The following is a 19,044-nucleotide window of genomic DNA, read 5'->3' on the forward strand; positions in this document are numbered from 1 at the left end:
TAAACTTGGACCCACTGAAACCACTACTAGGTTTCTACACCAAAGAAATCAAAGAAAGAGGACTATAAAAACACAGAGTTGAAAGGAAGGGCTAGAGCAGAGTCTATTATGTTTCAGCTGAAGTAAAGAGGGCAGGGGTGGCAATCATGATCTCAGACAAAGCAAAAGCAGAAATAGATCTAATTGAGAGAGAAAATGAAGAAAATTACATTGTGCTAAAAGGTATCATAGACAAGGAAGTAATGTCAAAAATTTTTACAGCAAGTATCTACAATAAAGGCCTCATTTCTCAAATATATAAGGAATCGAGTCAATTTATAAAAATAAGACCCATTCTCCAACTGACAAATGGTTAAAGGACATGAACAGGCAGTTTTCAGAAGAAGAAATCAAAACTGTCTATAGTGATATGTAAATTACTATTGGTTAGAGAAAGGCAAATTAAAACAATTCTGAGGTACCACCTTACACCTATCAGAAATGACAAATGCTGGAGAGGATGAGGGAATACAGGAACATTAGAACTGTTGATGAACTAGTAAACCAGTCCAACCATTCTGGAGAACACTTTGGAACTAGACCCAAAGGGCTATGAAACTGTGCATACCCTTTAATCCAACAATACCACTACTAGGTCTGTACCCCAAAGAGATCAAAGAGAAGGGAAAAAGACTTATATGCATAAAAATATTGATAGCAGCTCTGGTAGTAAAGAATTAGAAATTGAGGTGATGCTCTCAATTTGGAAATGGCTTGAATAAGTTGTGGTATATATAATGAAGTACTATTGTGCTAAAAGGAAATAATGAGGGGGATAGTTTCAGAAAAAAAAACAAAACAAAACATGGGAAGACCTATATAAACTGATGCAAAGTGAAGAGCGACGAACCAGGAGATCATCATGCACAGTAACAGCAACAACCCTGAGGCTCCTGTCTCTCCCAAAGTGATTCATCTACTTATTATTTCTTTTCTATTAAAGGGGCCATCCCCCTGACTACTTTTTAATGGGCATTACCTCACTTTAAGTGAGTACATGAAAAGGCCTTAACCCAAAAGCCCAAGGTCTCCTATTACATTCTGGGTCATCCTGTTGAATATCTGGTCACTGGATCCAGGTGGCTCTGGAGGAGAAGTGAGGCTGGTGACCTGCACACCCCTCCCTCACTCAAAACAAAGTCAAGTGCAAGTCATGTCATTATATCTCTGATGGCATGGTCTTCTTCAGCAACAAATAACGAACTCAACAATCTGTGAGTAGATCCAGCTGCCTGAATGGGGACACAGCTAGCTGGATAACTCAGCTCCTCCTCTCCTGTCTGTCTCCATCTCCCCTTCCTTCTCCTCTCCAAAGAAAGGTAAATTTGGGTAGCCAGAGGATGCCCAGTTAACTTGAGATTTACTAGCTAGATTTTTCCCCATCCTGTTCCCTTCCCTTCCCTTTTCTTTTCCTTCCCTTCTCCTTTCCTCCTTTTCCTTTCCTCTTTCCCCTTCCCTTCCCTTCCCTTCCCTTTCCTTTCCTTTTCCTTTTCCTTTCCATCCCAAAACCTTAAACCTACTACACTCTGAAGTCCACAGATTGGACAACATTAGGTCCCTGCCCAAGCTCCACTTAAGGGCTGTTTTCTGGACACTCCTGGATTGAGTGATTATCAATCATAACTGTTGCTGCTTCCCTCCCAGATTGATTTAATTATATTTTCTTTGGTTCATTAAAGTGGCCATCCCCTGACTACTTCTTAAACTAGTCTATTCACTGAGTAGGTGCTACCTCACTCTAAGTGAGTAGCCGAATAGGCCTTGGCCTAAAGGGGCCAAGGTCTCCCATTGCATCCTGGGCCATCTACAGTCATCCTGAAGAATATCAGGTCACTGGATTCAGATGACTCTGGAGGAAAAGTGAGGCTGGTGACCTGCACAGCTCTCCCTCACTCAAAGTAAAGTCAAGTGCGAGTCATGTCATCATTTCTCTGATGGCATGGTCTTCGGCAACAAAGGACAAACACAACAACAAAGTAGTGTTGTAATGATGATCAATTGTAAAAGACTTGGCTACTCTGATTAATACAATGAGACAACACAATTCTAAAGGACTTATGATGAAAAAAATGCTGTCCACCTCCACAGAGAGAACTAATGAACTCTGAGTACAAACTGAAGTAAAACTTGCTCACTTTTTTTTGCTTTTTTCATGATATAGTTAATATGGAAATGTTTTGCATGATTTCACATATAGAATTGATATATTGTTTGCCTTGTTGAGGCTGAGAGAAGGTGGGAGGGAGGGAGAGAATCTGAAATTCAAAATTTAAAAATAAAAGGATATTTAAAATTTTTTAAAAGACTAGCAGATAAAGAAATAATTGTTTAATGGTACATATTTTGACAAAATCACCCCTCTGATTATACTACTACTACTACTATTACTATTCTACTACCACCACCACCACTACCACTACCACCACCACTACTACTACTACTACTACTACTACTACTACTACTACTACTACTACTACTACCATTACTACTATTACATGACCTCACCCCACCCTAACCTAAATCTCCCTTATCATCTCCCTAAACCACAAAGAGCAACCTGGGAATCCTGCCAGCAGATTTAGGAGTATGCAGTGGAATAAAAAAACAGAATAAAGATAATGACAAAAGACCTTTTCAGACAGCGCATCATCAAGAAAGTAAAGAGAAAACAGAATGTCTACTGTTGAAAATACAAATGCCAAGTTTAAAGCTTTTTTAAAAAAATATTTCATGATTAACAAGTGCTTACCATATTGGTCAAAATAATAATGTTTATGGTTTGTGGCACAGGCTCTACCAGATCTTGAGAGTTGTTAAATGTTGTATGGTATTTATGTACACTTTGAGAATCAACCAATACTACAAATCATGACTTTATTTACTGCATTGTCTACACTTAAGAGAAAGTGCTGGAGAAAATTCTAATAATCCACGCTCAATTTATTGATTGTTTTGGCTTAAGAAAGTGATGGAGGCAATATTAATATTACAGATAAAACTTAAAAGTGTTTGTCATATGTAGGGTTTTTTTTTTCTTCCTAGAGAGCTGATTTTTAAACTTTTACCAGAGTGTCCTTGAAGGTAGCTAAACATACTTTGTGGCAAGATGTGGCATAGTAAATAGAAGGCTGGGGTCAAAGTCAGGAAGACCTAGGATGAAGTGCTGCCTCTGACACATACTGGTAAAGTGACCCAGAGCAAGTTTCTGAATCTTTCAGTGCCCTAGGCAACTCTGAAAAACCTGAGCAGGGACCCATAAGCATGGGAAAGGGATGATTCCTGATTGGGAGTTCTCTAAATTAATGAAATTACAAGTCAAGTCATGAATGAATAAATAAATAACATACTTTATGAAATACTAACATATGTTATGCTAAAAGTAAACTGGTTAATCCAAACTGACAGTTTTAGTATCTGTTCTATCTATGAATTATAGAGAAGCTTGAGCCAAGGAATAAAAATCCCCACTTTGCCATTCTTTTTAAAATGGAATAATAACCAGTCCAACTATGATTCTTGAATTAAAAGTTTTTAGTCCAAATTTGCCTCTTTGGCTCTTCTACCCAAGCTAGTTTTGCCAAAGAAAATAGTCTCTGCCCTCCTCTGCATGACCAGCTCTGAAAAGTACTTGAAGACAGGCACCATGATCTTTCTGAGACTTTTCCTTATCAGGCTAAATGCCCCCAACTCTTTCATCCAATTCTTGGATCTGGAGCCCTTAAATATATTGGTTACCCTCATCTAGACAACTATACAACTTCTATATCTACACAACTTCTCAATATCTTTCTCTTTTAATAGTTGGCTAGGTTAAAACTCTGCATGTGGAAGAAACCATCCAACTTTCTTATTTTTCTAAATGAATGAACACCAACCATTTCTGCCCTAGCTTTATGTGCCTGAGTGAAGCAAACTGTGGAGTTATGAAACAAAGTCCTAAAGACTAAACAGGCAGATCATAGTGACTTTAGAAAGAAGAAAACACAGGAAGTAGTTTCTTAGACTATGTAACAAGATAAGAGCACAAACTGATTTGTGTGTGTTGGAAGAAGAGTAATTGAAACATTTCCTACCTGTAAACATGGCATGGAAATAGGGACTGCAAGCTGCCAGGACAACTCGATGCGCTGAAATTTCCATGTCGTCGGCCACGATAGTGACATCACAAAGCAAATTTTGGCTGTTTATAAAACAAGAGAGAAATGAATTATTCAATTGGGGAAAAGCATTCACAATGACTACTGTGAGAGACGTGCCACTTCACTGGATGTTAAAACCCTGCAACTTTAACACAAGATACCATGAATCTGAACCAGGAAACTGAATACAAAATGGAAAAAGGACACTGAAGGTTTTGAAAGAGTTGACCCCAAACCCTTGCTGTAAAGTCAAGGCCCTTGTTCCTTACAACATCACTCAGAATCTAAATGAGTGTTGGGGAAATAATGCTGTACTTGAGATCAGGTGAAACTTAGGTTTGAATTCCAGCTGTAGGAACCCCAGGCAACTCATTAACTCTCTGATCCTCAGCTTGTTCATCTGTAAAATGGGGATAATAATGTTTGTAATTTACACATCACAGGTCTGTTATGAGTGAAATAAGAACATGTAGTATCATCATAGTAGAACCTTGGCAAACCTCAAGGCATTATATAAATATTAGCTTACAATTATTTATTTTTTAAATATATAAATCTTCTTATGAAGGTCAATCAATCTGTCTACATGTATATTTTATTCTATTTCCCTCCCTTCCTTTTCCTATAGATTGCCTTTTTAACTATCCCATGTCTCTTCAAATTTTCAACCTCTCCCTCGCTACTGGTTCTTTCCTTTCAAGCACATTCAAGTCTCCCCCATCCTTAAAAAACTTTCATTAGATCCTACCGTCTTCTAAAGGTATAACCTGATGTCTTTCTTCCTTTTCTTATCAAACTCCTAAAAAACAAAAGCTGTTTGTATTTTATTGTGTCCATTCAATCTGGAACCTTTCCAAACCCTTTCCATCCTCATCACTCAACTGAATCTGCTCTCTTCAAAGTTGCCAATGACCTCTTAACTGCCAAATCTTATGGTCCTTTCTCAGCCCACATCCTTTTCAACCTATGTGCTGCATCTGACATAGTCGCCATCATTTTCTTCTATTTACTCTTTCCCTTCTAGGTTTTTGTGACATCACTCCCACCATGTTCTTCTACCTTTGTGATCACTATTCAGTCTCCTTTTGTCTCTCATCACCCAAATCATGACCTATGACATGGGTCGTGTTCTCTACAGTTCTCTTCTAGGCTGCCTATTTTCTCTCAGTAGCCTCATCAGCTCCCATGTAAGACAGATATTTACATCCAGCCCATCTATTCCCCGAGCTTCAATTCTGAACTACCAACTGCCCATCTGACATTTCAAACTGGATGCTATCGTCTCCCCCATCCAACTCCAAAGCACACTGTCTCCCAAACTTCCCTATTTCTGGAAAATGCACTGCCTTTCACTTAGTCTTCCACATTTGTAGCTTCAGCATCATCCCCAACTTCTCACTTTCCATCACCCTCAAATACCCAATCAGTTGCTAAATCTTACCATTTCTTCCTCCACAGCATCTCTAGCACCCAACTCTTTCTGACTCATACAGCATCCACTTGAGTTCAGATTCTCATCACCTCTCACTTTATATCACTGCAACAGCCTCCTAATTGGTCTTCTACTTAAAGTCTCCTATTTCTCTAGCCCATCCTATGTGTGGCTACAAAATAATTTTTTATAAAGCACAGATCTGACCATATCACTCTCTGACTCAATTCTAGATTACTTCTAAATTACTTCTAAAATAAAATATAAACTCCAGTTTTTAGCTTTTAAAGCTTTTCATTACTTGGAGATTATTCCATCTCCCATGCTCTGTGAGCCAACCCAACTGGCCTTTCTGTTCTTCATGAGGATGCCCCATTTCCCACCTCAACATCTTTGCCCTGGTGATTCCACATGCCTGAAATGCATTCTTTTCCTCCTTATCTCTTCCTCTGGGAATGCCTCTCTTCCTTTAAAGACAAAACTCAGGTATCATCTCTTTTCCTCACCTCTGCCTCACAGTCAATGGACTTTCTTTAAGAAGCAGTAAAACCATCATCTTCTACACAGTCTTTCTGGATCCTTCCAATGGCTAGTGCCCCATGTACCTTGTATTCAAGTACTCTGCATTTAAGCATTATATAGCTATTCATTTTTATATTTATGCTATATAAATATATTTATGTGTGTAGATATCACATTGCGTATATGCATAACTACATGTATACATGTATATGATGTCCGTATGTCACATATGTGTGTTTATATATGTATATATTGTATCACTATATTATCTATACGTGCATGCATGTATAAATAGGTATATGGGTATCTGCGTGTATTATATATACTATATATGTGCACATGTTACATGCATATGTTATATATATCACATACTATTATATATGTAAATGTATATATGTATATATATGTATTTGTGTGTATATCACATATATTATATGTGTATATGTATAAATACATGTGCATATGCAAATTGTATATATGTTATACACACACACATATACACACTTGCTGTTTCCTCCATTAAAATGCAAGTAAGAATTATTTTATGCTTTTTTCTTGCATTCCCAGTATCTATCAGAGAAGCCTGGAACTTAACAGGTGCTTAATAAATGCTTGCTGATGAAGAAAACTTATCTGGTTCCTCAGTCCTTAATAGATTAGAAGGTGGTAGAAGTGACAGAGAGAATAATTTGAGGGAGGAACCATGATAACAAAAGTTAACTACCGACTGTCTTGACATCCCAGTGAAAAGACAAAGAAACTCAAAAGTACACAAAGAACTCTGTTATTAATGCAGAGAATAAAAATGAATTTTCATATTGTTATTACTGAGTAAATGTGAAAAAACTGGAATTATGTTCAATATCTATTTAAGAAAGTAGAAAATACTGTTACATTTTGTTAAGATTTTAATCTAAAATGGCAGTGGGTTTTTTTTAAAAAGTTTGGGCATTCACAATACTTAAATCTTCACTTAAAAATTTGCTTACTTTTCTGAGGATTCTAGTTAGACAGGGGGATACTGTATAGCAAAAAGAAAAACTTTATAGTTTTAAAGCAAAATGTAGACAAGGAACCTTTACAAGTATGATTGTCCCTTTGGACACATGAGGAAACTAAGGCCCTAAAAATAAATGAATAGACAGGATAGATAGCTAAATGAAGAGAAAAATAAATAATATAGCTAAATGAGTAAGTGAATAAATGAATGGATAAATAGCTAAGTGAATGAATGAACAAATAAATAAATATCTAAATGAAGGAATATAAATGAACAGATAAATAAATGAATGGATAGCTAAATGAATAAATAAATAAACTGATAGCTAAATGAATGAGTGGATAGCTAAATAAATGAAAAGAGAGAAAGATGAAGGAAGGAAGAAAGGAAGGAAGGAAGGAAGGGAGGGAGGGAGGAAGGAAAGAAGGAAGGAAGGAAGGAAGGAAGGAAGGAAGGAAGGAAGGAAGGAAGGAAGGAAGGAAGGAAGGAAGGAAGGAAGGGAGGGAGGGAGGGAGGGAGGAAGGATGGACGAAAGAGAAGTGAAGTCAGGGATTGGTCATAAAGCTATGAAGAGGCAGAATCAGGAGTTTGTGGCTTCACGTCCTATATAGTCTTTTCCCTCTGCCACACTGGCTTTCACCGTACCATGATGGTCTCAAAAAACAGCCCTGCAGACAGTTAAGCTAGAAGGCTATACTTCACAACCCTTTTCAGAGAAGTTTCTCTTTATCCTTGAGTTTTGTCCAGCTGCTCAATCCCTCAAGGAAGTTTTATCAGAGAGGAGTGAATATGCAGACAAAAGAACATGACAACATCCTACAAGAAAACATCAAGTGACAAAGAGTATCATAGCCACTGCAATTTCTGGGTTTTTTGTTTTTCTTTTTAAGACCAGACCTGGGATTTCATTATTATAGGGAACTCCCAATGGGGAAATTTCCTCTACCAATGCAGGCTGGACTTCTTGTAGTCTTTGAATGTTGCCAGGGTGAAGGAGAAGTTAAGAGACTGGCTGAGGGTCACATAGCTAGAACATGTCAGGGGGACCTGTGGGACCCAGGCGTCTCCAACTCCAAGGTCAGCTCACTAAGCTTTTTGCAGTTTCCCTTAGGTACCTTAAATCAGTGAAATGATGCCTTGAAGGGAGAGGACAAGTATACTTTAAGCTTATCACTTCAACTCACTCCAAAAATGGGGAAGCCAAACAAGCTTTGGAAAAAAGCTCCATTCTACTAGGTCAAGGATGGCAAGAAACCTTAGCAATCATCTCTAAACCCTGAAATTTCTTGGTGAAATGACTTTGCTGCATGTTTAGGTAGGATTGATTTCAAGCCCGGGACCCATGATTCCAAATTCAGGGCACTCTCTACTAACTCATGGCTGCCTTTTGCTCTCTCCCACTTTAAGTTATTTTAATTACTTTCATCAATGAATTACTTATATTTATGCATTTCATACCCTCCTATTAGAATGTAAACTGCTTAAGGGCAAGGACTTAGTTTCATTATTTGTCTGTATCCCCAGAGTATGCATAGTACCTTGCATATCATGGGTGCATAGAAAATTTCTATTGAATTGTATTTCTTTTGTATGCAAATGGTGTACCATGAAAAGTCAGGGTCTACTCTAATTCAGTGAATGGGGATGATATTTCTAAAGTGATTAGTACAGTATCTAGCACATAGTAGGTGCTTAATAAATGTTTATTCCTGTCTTTCCCCTCTTCCCCTCTCCCCTATCCTACTTCTAACTAAAAGAGTGAGTCTGTGACAACATCAAAACTGATTCATTAAGCTTGCCCAGAATATATATATGTGTGTATAACAGATATGTGTGTGTATGTATGTGTGTATGTATGTATGTATGTGCCCAAGGTCACACAGCTAGTGAGTGTCAAGTGTCTGAAGTGAGATTTGAACTCAGGTCCTCCTGACTCCTGCACTGGTGCTCTATCCACTGCACCACCTAGCTGCCCTATATGGACAAAACAACTGTTTTTGAGACAGAGAGCCTCATTTTGACCAGCTCTGCCTTTTACTACTGGGGCAACATTGGGCAAGTTATTAAACTTCACTAAGCTTCAGTTTCCACATTTGTAAAAAAAAAAAAAACAAAAAACAAAAAAAAAAAACGGGGGGGGGGGAAGTTGAACTAAAATTATATTTTAAAGATGTTACTAAAAGAACCCTAATTTTGATCCTTCTTTATGAGGGAATAGTATATTGTATTTTTCACTAAGAACTTTTATATGTCATGGAACCAAGTGGGGTCTCTCTCTGTCTCTCTCTCTCATATATATATATATACATACACACATATATACACACACACACACATATATATACATATGTATATATGTATATATACATACATATATACATACACACATATATCTGTTATACACACATACATATATTTCTGGGCAAGCTTAATGAATCAGTTTTATGTTGTCAAAGACTTTTAGTTAGAAGCAGGGTGGGGGAGAGGGGAAGAGTGGAGAGAAAGGAATAAGCATTTATTAAGCACCTACTATATGCTAGATTTAAGGCTGGAAGGGAACTTTTGGTCCATAACAATTACCTTTGAAATAAATAAACCTACATAGATATAAGGACAAAAGATAGGTTCTGCAGCAGAAACAGATAAACGCATTATGATGGATAGCAAGCTAACCACAAATTAGAACCAGCTAAAGAAGTAAACATAATTTATTTGGTCGAAACTTCCAGTTTTAAAAAGAAAAGACTAAGACTCAACAGAGTTAAGGGACTTAAACTTCAGGTCACAAAGAAAGTTAGTGGCAAAGCAACTACATTTCATTAGCCAAGGATGGCAAGAAACCTTAGAAATTATCTCCTCTAAAACCTGAAAATTCCTAGTGAGATGCCTTGTTCTAGGTCAAGGTAGGGCTGGAGTTCAAGCCCAAGTCTCACAATGTCCAGTCCTCCAGTTGAGCAGTACTCTTTCTCTTATGTGATGCTGTATTGTTATAAGCAATGGCACAGTAGTTAGAACACCTGGCCATCAGCCAAGCCTTGTACGTAGTCAGAATTTTTGTATGATGATGATGTAAAAAAGGAATGTCAATGTTAGCAGAATTTATGGCAACACAGAGCCATGGAGGCAATAGGAACATAAATTGCTTCATAATATTTCCACCCTAGAGAGATGATATGTAACTCAGGTATTTACAGAGAAGGGAGGATGGCAGATCTAAGACTGGTTGTGACCCTACTGTCTTTGGGATTCACTCTGATTGGCAGTTAGAGAGGAGCTGATCAATGGAAGTCTTTGGCAAGCAAGGAAGGATTTAGACACACCTGTGTGGAAGAGTTGGTGCTTTTTCTTATGTGTCTGCTACACATATTCCTTCCAGTGTGTCCTTCCCGGGACGGTGAGAAGACAGGAGAAGTGTCATCATGGTATGACTCCCCTTACCTCCATTCCAGGAATTCTTTGTTTTGCAACTATGCTTAGTGCTTATCCTAAGATAAATTATATTTTCACTAGATGGGTAAGTTTCTGAAGGCCTAACACTGAGATTCAGCCCAATATATAGATGTATAGTATGAAGGGTACTGGATGGAGAATCATTGACACATCTTTCTTACTAAATAATGGCCTTCAAATGATGCTATCAGGAGATAGTAGTTGTCCTTTGTGTTTGAAAAGGAACAATGACATCACTACATTGGAGTCAAGGTACAATGTGTTGGACTGTGGCTAACCAGACCAATATGAACTCAGAAGGCTCTACCATAGTTCAAGCACAAATAGTCCATATGTGACATGGTTTCAAGGTGACCTGGTAGTCAATGCCAACAGAAAGGAAGCTATGGCTGGACCAGTGAAGCTGGAAAGGCTTTAGTTATGACTCAGGAAAAGACTCATATGCCTGTTACTGGAGGAACTCTCTCCCCAGATTTGGAAAGACTCATTGACAGAAGCCCAGTTAGCCAATGATTGATTTTTTTTTTTTTTTTGGCCATAGCAACTCATGAAAGCTGTTTATAATGCACAGAAGGCATCTAATGTGGTTCAGCAGAAGTAGAACCTGTCCATGCTCATGAAATCATAAATTTTTTGGAAAAAAGTAAGGAAAACAACAAGGCTGAATAGAATAGGAAAGATTAAGTGACTTTCTCATCAGAATGCAAGCTTTTTAAGAGTAGGGATGGTTTGAGTCTTTCTTTTTGTATGTCCACTGCCTAGGATACTGCTCGGCACATAGCAGGTGCTTAGTACACTGAAGAAAAACGAAGTAGAATTTTTTGGAATATAATGGAAGAGTGTTTCATGATACATATTTTCTCAATGTACATACAAATTATCATCCTGTGGCCTCTTGGGGGAAAATATTTAAAATCTAATAAATCTAACAAAATGTCTTATATGAAATGATGTAGAGTGAAGAGCCAATAGAATATATACCATGATGATAATAGTATAAATAAAAAAACATTAAAATGAAAGAAAATGCTGAATAATGATAATGGATGGAGGGAGGGAGGAAGAAAAGAAGGAGAATGCTCCCTCTGGGAATGGAATGTTGTATACACTATCAGATGCTATATTGGTTGGTTTTACTCAACTTTCTTTCTTATGAAGGAAGACTCATTTTACAGAGGATAGAGAGGTAAGAGTATATCTAGAAATGACTACTATGAAGATAAAAGGTGCAGGTAAAATATTTTTAAAAATAAATAAAAGCAAACATGCTCCCCCTTCTTTCTGTTGGCTTAATCTTGCCAGAAAGAAGGGGGAGCATGCCCATGACAACCTTGAAAATGTTGTGATTATCCTCATTTTACAGATAAGGAAACTGAGGCTCTGAGAGATTAAGTGACTTGCCCCAATCACACATTACGTGTTGACAGTGGAATCTGAACTCATGTCTTCCTGATCCTAAACCAAGTGGTCTAGCTTCCACTAATCTATCTGCCACATGAAGGAACAGGTTCAATATAGTCTGATTTTGGGGAATCTTGTTAGATCTGGAGTCTTGTTAGAGATTCTATGAAGACTATGAGTATCCTAAGGCTTCACTTTTGCTAGAATATGCTCTGGGGTGGACCTTGAGCATCTAATCTGTATACAGCTCACTTGTCTATCAGCTCCCCAGGGTCATTCATATTAGACAACAAAAGTGACTTGTGAGTAGTTTTTTGAGATTGGCTGTAAAAGAGGCTGAAAGTAATGACCCTTTGTGAACCATTTGTCCAAACTATCCCTGCTTCCAGTTATCCAGAAAGCTGGGCCTTGGCTATAGTTAGTCCTAGGAGATTTGGCTGAAGTACCTGGTCATTATCAAGTTTTTATCCTCATCACTGGAATAGTATTATGAAAATACATTCCACGAATATTTTTTAAACTGATAATGAGAAGAAAGTTTTAAAGGTGAAGCAATTAGCGAAAAACAATTCTGTATCCTTGCATGTTTCAACATCGGACCAAAAGCCAGGGTGCACAGGAAAGATAGGCTTCTTTTGTTTATGTGCTGCAGTGAACCCCAGCACAGACAGACACAATATAAAGGGCTAAAGCAGGATGCTCCCATCCACCACTGACCTACCGAACACCATGGCATCAGCCTTCCAGTTCATTACCCAATAATAATTGCCAAAGCAAATCTGATAGTTTGGGTACTGAAGAAATTAGAGCAGCAAGTGGTGGGAACTGGGTGAACCACACTGACTTCATCTTATGACTCAATTCTAGAGCTAGCTCAGTTTCCTTTTCATTCAATTACGGGTCTAGTCCAATTTTTGTCTTGTAAGAAAACTATTCAATTGAGAGAATTGTGAGAGGACTCTGCTGCATTGTTTGAACCTAGCCCTGCATACCTAGGAATCTGGATCACCTCTACCTACTGCTTAGAGACCCTTAACTAAGGACCTGAATGTGCTGATCAGAAACCCAGTCAGATCCAAAGACGGATGCAAGTTTTCTCACAATTATACATCTCAAGTAACCTGTATGTCTTATCTCATCCACACTGATCAATTAGTTATTGTTTCCATGTTTCTTTGACAGTATATGGACACTAAGGAGGAGTGGGACACCTCTTTTTCTACATTCAGGGAATTTCATCTGTTCACTTTGCCTCTCCCAATTTGGAAAGTCCCTATCTTTCCTCCAGTTAGAAATCAGATTACCTAATGTTGCATATAGCCTGGTTAACTGTTTCCTCTTAACTAATAATAATTGGCCTTATCTGATTAATTGCTTTTAATGTATAAAAATCTATGTTCTCCCGAATTCAGGGTCTAGCCCTAAGTTGAGGAAGACAGCTGGTCCCAATTTGTTGGGCCATTGGCATGCATCGCTTGATAAATCAATATGCTTCAGAAGCTCAAATTTTGTCTCCTCAATCATTTCATCTTTTACCCCAACCCCCACAGTATCATTAAGTTCTGCAGAGTTTAAACTGAGTTTTCTATGTAGGGCAGGCTCTTTGAGTTTAGGGGTCTTCCTTTGTGCTTTGTTTTAGTAGACAGGTGACATAGCAGAGAGAGAGACAGACCTGGAGTCAAGAAGACTGATAGCTCAAATTTTGCCCTAGACATACACACACACACACACACACACACACACACACACACACACATATAACCCTAGGCAAATCACTTAATTCTCTCAGCCTTAATTTTCTAATCTGTAAAGTAGAGATAGAATACCAGCACCTATCTCATAAGGCTGTTATGAAGATCAAGAGATACCATCTATAAAGAGTTTTGTTTTGCAAACCTTGGTACCATACAAATGTTAGCTATTATTATTATCATTAATATTATTTTATCCTCCAGGGTGCCTTTACACACATGAAGTCCAGCCAGGAACATGATCGTTCCCTGCACAAGGCTTGGCAAGTTTCATGTTAAGTTACATGTATTCTCACAAACTCACTGTTCCAATCCTTCCTGAAGTACCAATCAACAAGCTTTTATTAAGCACCTACAATTTTGAATTTACATAAGCTCCTTGACTGTTTCATTGATTTCTTTGTAATTCCAGTACCTAGCACTGTATACTAGTGGTAGACACTTAGTAAATGCTTTTTGATCGGCAGTCTGTTGATTGTCAAGTACCACACCAGGCCTTGGAGACAGAAATTAAAAAGTGAAACACTCCCTGACTTCAAGAAGTTTACATTCTACTAAAATAATCATTTCCATTCTATCACTCCCCTGCTCCACAACCATCAACAGCTCCCCATGGCTTGTAGAAACAAATCCAAACTCCAATCTTGACACCTAACACTCAGCTGGTTATATGTTAACAACCTCATCATACTTTTTCTCCACTTTCCATTTTCTCTGTGCTCTATGACTGTCTGTTTTCTCATTCTCTCCAGACTAAGATTTCCCTTTTCCTACTTTCCCATCACTAGAATTCCCTTCTCTTTCCCCTCCATCTTTCCAATCCCATGAAGTGGTACAGACAGGGCTGCATATGGAGTCAGATTAGCTGGACTCATATCCCCACTCTGTCACCTACAACCTATTATCACCTTGGACAAGTCCCTTCACCTCTGTAAAATGAAAAGATTGACCTCCAAGGTCCCTTTTAGCTTCAAACCTATGAGCCTGCGATCCTATAATTCTTTTTAGGGTCCAGCTAAAGTCCCACTTCCTCTAACTATTGCAGCCCCAAATAACCCTTCCACCAGAGGAAAAGGAGGGTAAGGGAATAAGCATTTAAGTATGCTACCACTATGTGGTAGGCACTGCACACTTTATAATTAGTATTTCATTTGATCCTCAACAACAACCCTAGGAGGTAGGTGCTATTACTCTCTCCATTTTACAGATGAGGCAAACAGATGAAGTGACTTGCTAGTGACATAGACAGTATGTGTTTGAGGCTGAATTTGAACTTGGGTCTTCCTGACTCCAGGTTCAGCTCTCTATGGACTGCACCCTTAGGGGACTCCTTATGCTTCAGTCCTATAACAATCATTGTTCCAATCACTTACTTTCCCCTAATTATTTTGCCTTCATGTGTCTCCTTTCTTTAAGTGAGCTCTCTTCCTTATTCACAAGGCCTGTTGGTATTCTCTTGACCTCAAATGCAGAAGTAAGCACCCAGTAGGGATTCAGCATTTACTCAACTGATGAATCATCATGATCACAGGAAACCATTTCTGGCATTTAAGGGAAGGAATGTCTTTATATAGTGCCTACTACATGCTAGGCATTGTAGTAAATGCTTTATGTATATTATCTCCATTGATGAATTATCTCATTTTACAAGCAACAGCTTCATATTATATTGTGGAGGAGTCTTCCTGACTCCAGGCCTGGCATTCTATCTACTGTACCACCTTGCCACAAGGGGTATGTGTGTCTGTATGTGAGCATGAGTGTGTGTATGTGTGTCTAGACTTTTCATGTATGTATATTTATTTTATATAATTTTATACATTTATGCACGCATATACATTATACATGTATATATGCATGCATGCATCTTATAAACATGTTTGTATATATATAAATTTTATGTGTGTAGATAGAAATAAAAATGCAAATTGCATGTACATATATATGAAGGAAAAGATGGGAAGAAAGGGGAGGAGAGGTAAGGAAGCGGAGGGAGAGGAGAAAAGAAAGGCAAGCAAAAGAGCCACAAGTACAAAAATATTTCTAGCAGCTCCATTTGCAGTAGGAGAGGAGTTGACATTAAAGGGATGTCAGGTCAATTGAAATGGCCAAACAAATCGTGGAACAGAATAGAAAGAAATCCTAACGTGGCAAAGGAATTACAAAAGCGGTGGCATCAGAGGAACCTGGGGAGCTTTGGATGAACTTGAACTGAGGCAGAGGGACATGAGGAGAACCAGGAGAACCATTTATATAGCAACCAGAACACTGTGAAGACAAACTCTGAAGGACTTAAGAGCTCTAATCAATCATTTCAATGACCTTCAATGCATGGCTCCAATGAAAGCCTTAAGATAGGGAATGAGACAAGGATTTTGGGACATGGCCAGTGGGGGAATTTGTCTTGCTTGATTCTGTATATTTATTGCTGGGTGTTGTTTTTCTATTTTTTCCCCCCACAGGCAGGGGTGGTGTTATGTGGGAGGCAAAATTAAATGTTTTTTTAATTGAAAAAACAAAATACAAATTAAAAATAAAGAAAATGAGGGAGCTGGTCTGTAGAACATGCCTCCTCCTGCAATACCTCCCCCTTTCCCTACCCCCTACTTGGAGACCAGAATCTGGAGAAGCTTCTGTAAGTAGCGAAGGGGAAGTTGTCCCTTCCCAGAAGTCAGGAAATCACTTTCAGCTACCACCACCCTGACTAGGGGAAGTTGTTGCAAGGCCAGGAAGTAACTAATGAGTTTCAGCTGTGCAACAAATAGCAAATTTCAGAGATTTCTATGTTAGTTTTGAGAAGCACTCAAAATAGATGACATGAGGCAAGGTGGGATATTTCTTGGAGGTAAGGAGAGAGACCTCAGAACCACTAAGATGTTGACGAATTATAGTGAGTATGGCACAGTGGACTTAAGTTTGGACCTGGAGTCAAGAAAGACCCGAGTTCAAATACAGCTTCAGATACTTGCTAGCTGTGTTAACTTCTGTTAGTCTCATTTTTTTCCATCTGTAGAATGGAAAATAATAGCAACCTACCTCCCAGGACTGTTGTGAGTATCATGACATAATGGACTTACCACAACACTTGGCACACAATAAGCACTATATAAATGTTAGCTATTATTGTTTGGTTGTTGTAATGTTAGCTATTAATATTAATTATTAGGCAAGTCATTTCAATCTTCTATACCTCAGTTTCTTCATCTGTAAAATGTGGGGGATGGACTCTACCTCTAAAGACTCTTACAGTTCCAAATCTATGATCCCCATGAAATGACATTAGTTCTAACAGTCTAAAACCAATTTATTTTCTATAACAGAATAATCTCATACTAAAGCTGAAAATGCTATCACTTTTCTACCCTGTTGGAGAGGCCCTGGTCTGACATCTTATTGACAGCCTGGAAGATGTAATTCACACAGTTTCTCTCTGGCAAGTCAGCATCCTTCACTTGCATCAAGAAACTCAAGAAGTAGCAATTAGCGTAACTGACCCAAATTCAGGACATGGGGTACAATTCAATATCTTTACTCTCAGTGCCTGAAATGGGGCAGAAATGGTGCTTCTGGTGTGGAGAGACCTAAGACACGACTCCACAAAGGAAACCTTACAAGAAACTTTGCAGACTTAATGAGTCACACCTCATGGAACAGGCTACGGAAAATCTGAGCAAATAATGCCCTCAGAGTCATGGTAATAGTTAGAGCCTACTAGGTTTACACAGCCAGTATATGTCAGGAGATGTGAACCCAGGTTTTCTTGGTTTCAGAGTCCTCTAAGATTATTAGCTATAGAAACGGTCTACACTGATAGAGAGAGTGGCCTTATTAGGGAGTTCCCTATACCAATGAAGGGGCAGCTAGGTGGATAGAATGCTGGGTCTGGAGTCAGGAAGACTCATTTTCCTCAGTTCAAAACTGGCCTCAGATGCTTACTAGCTGTGTGACCCTGGGCAAGTCACTTAACCCTGTATGCCTCCATTTCCTCATGCATAAAATGAGCTAGAGAAAGAAATAGCAAATCACTTCAATATCTCTGCTAAGAAAATTTCAAATGGGGAGACCAAAAAGTCAGACACAATTGAAAATGACAAAACAACAATGGTCATCAAATCACCTATCCTTGGGGTTTTTTTTAAAAAACTTCTTTTCAGTATCCTTCATGGTTACTCTTTTACAGTCCAAATACCATAGCTGTTAAAAACAGGATTAAAAAGGAAAAGAGCCCAATCAGACCTAGTGACTAGCACTGACCATACATGGAATCACACCTTTTAAAGATATTCAGAAAGAATTCGGAGATATTCAGAAAGTGCTCTGCAGACCTCAAAAGTCCACATAAATTTTTGTCACCATTATTATGATAATAACGATTTCAATATAATTGGATTTTTTTGTCATCTTGTGTACTTTATTTTATGCATTTAAAAACATGAGAATAGAAAGGAGTCCACGGGCTTCACCAAACTGCCCAAGTTAAAAAAAAAAAAAAAGGTTAAGAAACCCTGTTTTAGACAGACATCAATGGGCATATAAAACTGAGGAGAAAAAAAATAGCCCTTTTCAAAAAGCTACAACAATTTGATTATCCAGTTTGATTTTTCTTTAAAGTTGGAGCACGCTGTACTTTTAATCCCCAAAGCTTACTATGTTTTAATCACCCTGCTAAAATAATCCTTTTCTCTACCATCAATCAAGGTATCTGAAACACCTTACCAATGAGAGAGTTTTGAGAAGAAACTCTCTATATTCTTATATGTTCTTGGCAATGAGTTTCAGCTGACATTATAAAGAGAAGTCCTTAGACTGGGAGGTCTTAACCCTTTTTGTGTCATGAACCCCTGTGGAAACCTGATGAGGTCTCTGGAATCTTTCTTAAAATAATGTTTTCGCTGTGGTTGTTAAACGGTGATTTTCAATCATGTTTGACTCTTCATGACCCTATTTGGGGCTTTCTTTGCAGATCATGGAGTGGTTTGTCCTTTCCTTCTCCAGCTCATTTTACAGGTAAGGAATTGAGGCAAACAGGATTAAGTGATTTGTCCAGAGTCAGCCTGGCAACTCAAAAAGATGAGTCTTCCTTACACCGGGTCTGGCACTCAATCCACTGCATCGCCCTAGCTGTCCTTACTGTCTTTATATACCTAAAATGTTTTTATATGGATAAAACAAAATACACTGGACTATAAAAGAAACCAATTATGTTTAAGTAATTATCAATATATTAAGGAAAAACAAGATGTTCATACACCCCAGCTTAAGAGCCAGTGCTACTATTATTACTTAAAATAACTGACTTGCATATATTAT

The 19,044-nt window shown here is 38.2% G+C and overlaps 1 protein-coding gene across 3 annotated transcripts in view; it reads right to left on the bottom strand.

The window, feature by feature from the left end:
- Positions 1-19,044, bottom strand: part of KLHL2 (kelch like family member 2) — a 135,792-nt gene that overhangs the window by 99,134 nt on the left and 17,614 nt on the right. For all 3 annotated transcript variants that reach the window (XM_072639732.1, XM_072639733.1, XM_072639734.1), the window contains exon 3: positions 4,113-4,219. In XM_072639732.1, coding sequence (XP_072495833.1) covers positions 4,113-4,219 — 107 coding nt within the window. The remainder of the gene's footprint in view (positions 1-4,112; positions 4,220-19,044) is intronic.

Source organism: Notamacropus eugenii, chromosome 2 (genome assembly GCF_028372415.1).
Source record: "Notamacropus eugenii isolate mMacEug1 chromosome 2, mMacEug1.pri_v2, whole genome shotgun sequence".
Taxonomy (NCBI): domain Eukaryota; kingdom Metazoa; phylum Chordata; class Mammalia; order Diprotodontia; family Macropodidae; genus Notamacropus; species Notamacropus eugenii.